The sequence below is a fragment of the Rhincodon typus genome, chromosome 10, assembly GCF_021869965.1.
Source record: "Rhincodon typus isolate 14 chromosome 10, sRhiTyp1.1, whole genome shotgun sequence".
Lineage (NCBI taxonomy): Eukaryota > Metazoa > Chordata > Chondrichthyes > Orectolobiformes > Rhincodontidae > Rhincodon > Rhincodon typus.
The window spans coordinates 80,178,179-80,186,158 of NC_063341.1; the positions used below are offsets into that span (position 1 = coordinate 80,178,179).

General features: G+C 44.8%; 1 protein-coding gene across 1 annotated transcript in view; it reads right to left on the reverse strand.

Moving 5' to 3' along the window:
- LOC109924952 (guanine nucleotide exchange factor VAV3-like) overlaps positions 1-7,980 on the reverse strand; it is a 203,142-nt gene that overhangs the window by 61,271 nt on the left and 133,891 nt on the right. Inside the window, exons 25-29 of the mRNA XM_048601574.1 lie at positions 7,395-7,487; positions 6,436-6,504; positions 5,417-5,520; positions 3,129-3,228; positions 1,312-1,407 (exon numbers count right to left, since the gene is read on the reverse strand). Of these exons, the coding sequence (XP_048457531.1) occupies positions 1,312-1,407; positions 3,129-3,228; positions 5,417-5,520; positions 6,436-6,504; positions 7,395-7,487 (462 nt within the window). The remainder of the gene's footprint in view (positions 1-1,311; positions 1,408-3,128; positions 3,229-5,416; positions 5,521-6,435; positions 6,505-7,394; positions 7,488-7,980) is intronic.

A 7,980-nucleotide genomic window follows, 5' to 3' on the forward strand; every position in this document is an offset into this window, starting at 1 on the left:
TCCCTGTAACCCTGCATTTCCCATAGCTATTCCACCCAGACCCAACCTTGTCCCCTATCCCTGCAACCCTGCATTTCCCATAGCTATTCCACCCTTGCCTGCGCATCTTTAGTCTGAAATTACTTTTGATTTTCACAAGGAGTGACTGAATGACTATTGACAAAGTGATTGTATTGGGGCTGACTGCAAAGATTCAATGGGATGAATGGCCTCCTTCTGTAATATAACTGTGTGGGACAAACAGCAAACCTATCAATCAGATTCCATGGACTGGAATCTTTAAATCAATTCTGAAAAAGAAACACTTTCTTTAGCCTATCATGACCTCAGGACATTGCGTCATGTTTCACAGCCTGAGAGATACTTCTCATAAACATTGGCAAAAGGAAACATGAACTTTAAGCTTCTTATCTGGTACTTCACCAGGATAAGGAGCAAGAAATCAGTCTTGGTAAAGGAGTTCAGAAGAAGTCGTCCTGTACTTGAAACAGTTTATTGTTTCTCTCGCTGCAGATGCTGCCCAACCTGCTGAGCACTTCCAGCAATTTCCGTGTTTGTTTCAGATTTCCACCATATGCAGCTTTTTGCTTTTATTTGAGACCCTTTCCTGCTCCTGCTCCTTTAGCCTATTTCAAACCCAGCGTATGCACATACGTAACTGCTAGAACATGCAAATGCACCACGTTGTGAGCCTGAGTGAAGAGCTTAAATTGGTTTCAGGTGTATCTTAGTGCAGCCCGGGTTATTCAGTAAATGCTATCCAATAGCAGAACCAGTTCTAATGTTGCAAATGGACATACTTTTCTGAAATAAACTGACTATAATGTTGAAAGACAACAACTAATATAATAGTGATAACAAGGTGTAGAGCTGGATGAACACAGCAGGCCAAGCAGCATCAGAGCAGCAGGAAAACTGACGTTTCGGGCCTAGACCCTTCTTCAGAAATGCATTTCTGAAGAAGGGTCTAGGCCCGAAGCGTCAGCCTTCCTGCTCCTCTGATGCTGCTTGACCTGCTGTGTTCATCCAGCTCTACACCTTGTTATCTCAGATTCTCCAGCAACTGCAGTTCCTACTATCTCTGAAACTAATATAATACCAACTGATCCTCTTGACAGTTTACATACAGACTGCATGTAGCCAAATGGAGATTGACCCACGGTGACTGGAATCATTCTAGTTTGTACAACAGAACTCCAGTAAGAGAACATCTTTGACCATCGCTGCATCAAGAAGAATCTGCTGTTTATTACCAGCAGGAAAGCCCTGAAAACAATGGTGAGATTCAGGAAATGGAGGGGAAAAGGTCACCTGAAGGAGGAGGTGGTACTTGAGAACCCTCTGCATCGGCACAACCAGGAGATCTCTCAACGTGAACTTCCCATTGTTTGCTCTGTTCGCGCACTCCTAAAGAAGAAGAAGAAGAATTGTTATAGTGCCTTGAATGCAGTAAAACATCTCGATGAGCTTCACGGCTGTATTCAGTTTGGAGACTCCTCATGAGGCATTACGGGCAAATGACAAACGGCAGGGTCTAAGGAACATTGTGAAGGGTGAGGATTAGGGAGGGAATTCCAGATCCAGGTGCCCAGGCAGCTGAAGGCATGGACACTAATGTTGGGGAGATTGAAATTACAGAGGTGTGTAAGAGGCTGGAATTAGAGAAATCCCTAGGGTGGGGAATAGATGAAGGTGATTTATTATCCTCATGTTCTGCCAGGGGCCAGGGCAGAGGGTATTTAGGGGACTACAGAGATCTCAGTGTGTTTCTATGAGAAGCTAAAGCAGAGAAATCTAGCCCAGAGCTGACTGAAACAGGAGAAGGGACAATTTTGGTAAACCTCAGGTGATAAACCACAGGGAGAGAAGGCTAAAGAGATAAACAGCAAAGGAGAGAGAATATGAAGAGGCTGGCAGCTAAGATATAAGATTGTCCAAGGAAATAAACACATTATAAGAGAAGCAAGAGAAGGTAAGAGGTCAGTCAGGGATCACATGGAGACAGGGGGAAAACTGAAGGACGGAACAAACACTCTGCATTAGTCTTTCTCAGAAACGGAAATGGTGTTAAAGGCACAGTGACAGGGCAATTTGCTGAGATACTGGAAGGGTAATATTGAAATGGGGCAGGTATTAGATGGACAGGTTGCACCTAAAGTGGGCAAGGCACCAGGAGCAGATGCAATGTATCTGAGAAAACTGAGGGAAATGAGAGGGGACATTTTTCAGTTTTATTTGTCATAGGGAGAGTGACAGACGGAGGAATTGCAACCATGATACTTTTGTTAAAAAAAAGTGTCAGGATAGGCCTCACCATTACAGACCAATCAATTTAACATCAGTGGCAAGGAAAGGCAGGAAGACTGAAGCTAAGTCAAAATGCCCAGAGAGCTCGTGCAGATAAAATGGACCAAATGACCACCTTCTGTATAGGACCAATTCTGTTGTTCTGCAAAACATCTAGAAATGATCATCCAGGGCAAAATTACTAACTGCCTGAACAAAGGTGGATTAAGGGAAACTAGCATTAGGTGTACATCATGTCTGAGAGTTCTGATGGAGTGACAGAGAGGGATGGTGAACCTAGCAAGTGGTTTAGTTTCAGCATTCACTGCTTGATGAGGGGAGAGGGGTGTGCGGAGGCAACTTCGATTGGAGCTCTTGAGAGGAAATTGATCACTATCAGATGTCATTTATAGGCAGCGGAACTCACTCTTCTAGCCAGAGATTTCACCGTCAGCTTGGAGATTCCTGAGACAGGAAGGACATACAGAGACTGGAAAATCATCAATTCCTAGGTCATTGCAGGAGCCTGGGCCCTGACAGACGGAGCGGAGATTCCCAGGCAGTGCCATTCCTGAGACCGGCACCATGGAATAGGAAGATGCCAAACCCTGGGCCCTGTGCCCACCACCACCGCCCCCCTCCCCCCACCCCACCCCTGCCAGGGCAGTAAGTGCTTGAACTGTGGGATATTGTGAGGCAGAAACATAGGAATTGTTTATTCATGCACTGAGAGAGTTAAGATGGTTAACAGTCTGGAATATTAATAAATTCATATCACAGCAAACCTTTACCCCAAAACTGCAATAACTTTAAACTAATAAACAGGAGTGAAAGTTAATTACCTCCAACTTCAAACGCAAATCTTGTCTAGATTTACTGATCTCATCCAAACACTTGATAGCATTCTCCACCTGACTGCAATAGTCACCATAGAGCAGTAACCTAGAGAAATGGGGAGGGAGGGAGAGAGAGACAGATTGGGGGGAGGGGGAGAGAGAGGGAGAGAGAGAGGGGGGGTGGGGGGGAGAGAAAGAGAGGGTGGGGGAGCGAGAGAGGGGGAGGGAGGGAGACAGAGAGACGGGGTGGGGAGAGAGACAGAGAGAGGGAGAGGGAGGGGATGGGAAGTGTGATGGAGAGATAGAGGATGTATAAGAGAGCAAGGGTGAGAGAGAAAGAGAGAGAGAGTGTGAGGGTGTGTGTGAGAGAGAGGGAGGGTCAGATAGAGAGCAAGTAGGGTGTGTGAAAGAGAGACAGAGAGTGAGAAAGGATGGAAGAGAATGAGTTAGAGAAAGTGAAAGTGTATATGTATGAGTGAGAGAGAGAGTCAAGGATAAGAATAAAAATACGAGAGTAAGAGTGAGAAAGAATGGGATGTGTGAGAGAGAGAGTGTGTATGAGAGAGAGTCAGAATCAGACAGAGAGAGAGTCAGAAAGAGTCAGAGAAAGATAGAAACAGAGTTAGGGAGAGTCAGAGAGAGTCAGAGTTAGAGAGCGTCAGAGAGAGAAACAGAGTTAGAGAGCATCAGAGAGAATCAGAGAGAGAGAGAGACAGAGTTAGAGAGCGTCAGAGAGAAAGAGGCAGAGTTAGAGGGAGTCAGAGACAGAGAAAGAGAGTCAGAGAGAGACACAGACAATGAGTGTATGAAAGAGTCAAAGTATGAGACAGTATGACAGAGAATTAGAGAGGGTAGGAGAAAGTGAATGAGAGACAGAGAGTGCGTGTGTGTGAGAGAGAGAGGGCGAGAGAGAAAGAGAGAGATAAAGTGAAAGTTTCCATTTCGTACCCAGCTTCATACACATCTGGACATTATTTGAAGTTGTCAGGAAAATGCCAGCTACCCAATATGGCTTTTAGATATTGAAACTGTCGGCTCAGATGGATCTGTTTTTTTCCCTTTATTCAGTCACGGGATGAGGGTGTCACTGACCAGGCAGCATTTATTGCCCATCCCTAATTGCCCAGAGGGCAGTTAAGAGTCAACCACATTGCTGTGGGTCTGGAGTCACATGTAGGCCAGACCAGGTAAGGATGGCAGTTTCCTTCCCTAAAGGACATGAGTGAACAAGATGGGTTTTTCCCCCAACAATTGACAATGGATTCATGGCCATCATTAGATTCTTAATTCCAGATCATTTTTATTGAATTCAAATTCCACCATCTGCCGTGGCAGGATTTGAACATAAGTCCCCAGAACATTATTTGGGTCTTTGGATTAACAGTCCGGTGATAATATCACTAGGCCATTGCCTCCCCCGACATCAGGCACATCAGCTGAGCCCCACAGTAAACACTATTGATGATAGTTCTGGTTCTTTCATTACTGTTGTCGATTCCACATTGTTTACTTATAGTGATATCAAGTGCTTGCAGTTTCTGCTATTGAAACTTCAAAGGTCTGCATGATTAAGATATTTATTGGCTTGTAATAAAATTAGGTTTTTTTAAACAAGGGGAAAGAAATGAAGAAATGGTTGTTTTTTAAACCAGTTTCATTCTGGAGTCTGAATGCAAGATGATTTGTTTGCAAGTTGGAACACAATGCAGGACAATGTAAAGGAACTATTCATTAGGACAGAAAATTTTCATAGGTCAGGTCTGTAAATTTATACCCCTTAAAGAGCTCGTGCTCATAAGTATAGTGTTTGTAAGTCGAACACTGGTAAATTGGGGACCTCTTGTACAGTGTTTAGTGGGAAGGACCATAGCCTACTCTGGGGGACACAGCGAGTGTGTAGGAGTCATACTCCAGCACAAGAGGCATGAGGACAATCTTTTCAACTTCATCGTTCAGGAGGTTCATTCCTGCAGATTGAGAACAGCTCTGACCTCACCCAGCTCCATGAATGTCCTCCCACACCCCGGAAAATCCTCACCTCGCAAAATTTACAAAGCCCAGAAATGGGATCAGGAATCTGGGAACCAAGTCACACGTACCATTCCCACAGTCACCCTGGCTCCAGAAAAACCTGGGCCGAAGAGTCGGATGGGGGTGAATCTACAGCTGGAATTAGAGACTGGACAATACAAGGAGGAGCTCACAAATCTATCATCATTAATCAACATGGAGCTGGGTTAGAACAAGATGTAAACAAACTCATTGGAGCAGATGGACATAGAGAACTCAGTTACCTTTCCTTGTAGTTGATGAAGATTTGATAAAGATTCTGATCATTCTTTGACATGATGACGTTTTTCAGATCTTCGTTCAAGTCTCTGTGAACTTTAACTAAAGCCTGGGTCATGATTGGGAAGAGATTGGGCAGCAATCAGGAACCTCAGTGATAAATTCAATCATATACTTTCTGTACACTTTATATATGTTTCTGTATGTTCAAATCATATACTTTCTGTAACCTCTTTATACATTGCTGTATATTTAATCATATACTTTCTGTATACTGTCTGTCCATTGCTATGTAATCAATAATATACTTTCTGTACACTTCCTATATGTTGCTGTATAAACAATCACATACTTTCTACATATTCGTCAGATGAACATAAAACTTCCAATGATACCATTCGATGAAGAAGACAAAAATAAAGTGTTGTCCTTGGCATCGTTTCTGATCATATCATACCATTGATATACTCATCATCATTGAATCCCTACAGTGTGGAAATAGGCCCTTCAGCCCATCAAGTCCTCACTGACCCTCAGAGCATCCCATCCAGACCTACCCCACATAACCCACTTAATCCACACATCCCTGAACACTATGGACAATTTAGCATGGCCAATCCACCCTAACCTGCATATCTTTGGACTGTGGGAGGAAACCAGAGCACCCGGAGGAAAGCCACGCAGACACGGGGAGAATGTGCAAACTCCACACAGACAGTCACCTGGAATTGAACCCAGGTCCCTGGTGCTGTGAGGTAGCAGTGCTAACCACTGAACCACCACGCCACCCTTTGTTTACAGACAATGTCTGTCTGTCACACACACCCTGTCTCTCTCTCATCCCACCAGCATGGGCCAGTCACATTGCCCTCCCTCCACACTCCCTCCTCCCACTCTCTCCTCTCCCTCTTACATCCTCCCCTCTCCCTCCCTCCCTCCCCTTCTCCTCTCCCTCCCTACCATCCCTGACTCTCCCTCTCTCCTCCCTCTCCCTCCCACCTCTCCTCGCCTCACTCTCACTTACCTCAATATTAATAAAAATGACCGCCATCTCTCCAGCCGTTAAAACCCGCCTCAATGGGCAGATGAAATGCTGAAAGATAAAGTGAACAGTTTGGATTTAGTGCTGGGGTTTAATCTCCTCGAATCCTTCAGTGCTCCCGGAGTGAGGTTGAAGCCAGCACTGGGTTGGGATCAGATCTATTTCCAGATTGTGAAAACAGGAATCTGGAAAGTTTGGACCTGACTGGATTACAAAGGATTGATCATGTGAATGCTCAGAGCTGGAAAGTCTGAAGGTTAAAAAAAGTCACAGTCTGTTTCTAAAAACAAAACGAGTGACTTTGAAAAGCTCTATCCAGCCGCCTTATCGAGATAGAGAGAGAGAGATAGAGCAGCATTTTATTCCTTTGTTTGATGAGCAAACACACCTAGAAAATCCCTCATGGTTCTAGGTTGCTGTCGTCTAGCAACAGCCTCTGGACTGGGGTTAAGGGTGTGGCTTCAGTACACAGCTGGATGCTGTGGGCACCTGTTGGAGAGGTTTGTAAGGATAAACAATCCTGTCTCTCTTAGTCTGGAAGAGTCAGACCTTGGAGCTGATCTGATAACATTTCAGATTTCAGGATTCTGAACTGTTTCTCAGTTGAATCTGAAATCTAATCTGAAAATTACCCAACATCCAGTGACCGTCAGAAATAACATCTCACCGACAGGAACCCAAAGAGACTGTGAGCAGAGAGAGCTGGAGAAACTCAGCAGGTTGGGCAGCATCTGGGGAGAGAGAAATCATAGAATCCCTGCAATGTGGAAGCAGGCCATTTGGCCCATCAAGTCCACACCAACCCTCTGAAGAGTATCGTACTGAGCTTTTAATTGGTGATTTATTTTAAGATTCTGTTTGCCTGTAATAACCATGTTGGTGGAAAGCACTGGGGTAGCAGCTACAGGGGGAAGCATTGCTGTGGCATTCCCAGGAAATACCTTCTCAATCGACTCAAGCGTTGCTGTGTATTTCTCCTCGGTCTGTCTGATCTCCAGGAGACAGCAGCTCCGGATATCCGTCTCAAACTGTTTCTGCACAAAAAGAGAGTCTCGTTCACACAACAAAATCCTGCATTCGTACAGTGCCTTTAACATGGGAAAACATCTCAATGTACATTGCTGCAGCATTATCAGAAACAATTAAACACTGAGCTCAAAAAGGCAGAACATAAACCATCTAAAAGAGGTCTGACTGAAGAATTGTGTCAACAAGGGAGAGGGATAGAGTGTGTGAGAGAAAGAGGGAGAGATAGATAGAAAGAGAGAGGATGTGTGTGTGACAGGGATAGAGAGAGAAAGAGAGTGAGTGTGCAGGATAGAGAGCGAGGACAAGTCAGAATTCCACAGCTTAGAAGCTAGGTGGCTGGAGGCACGATAGACAATGTTGGAGAAATAGAACCTGATGGAGCTCAAAATGCCAGAATTGGAGAGTGGTGACAGAGATAGGGAGGGGTGTAGGGACTAGAGGAGGTGACAGAGATAGGGAGGGGTGTAGGGACTGGAGGAGGTTACAGGGATAGGGAGG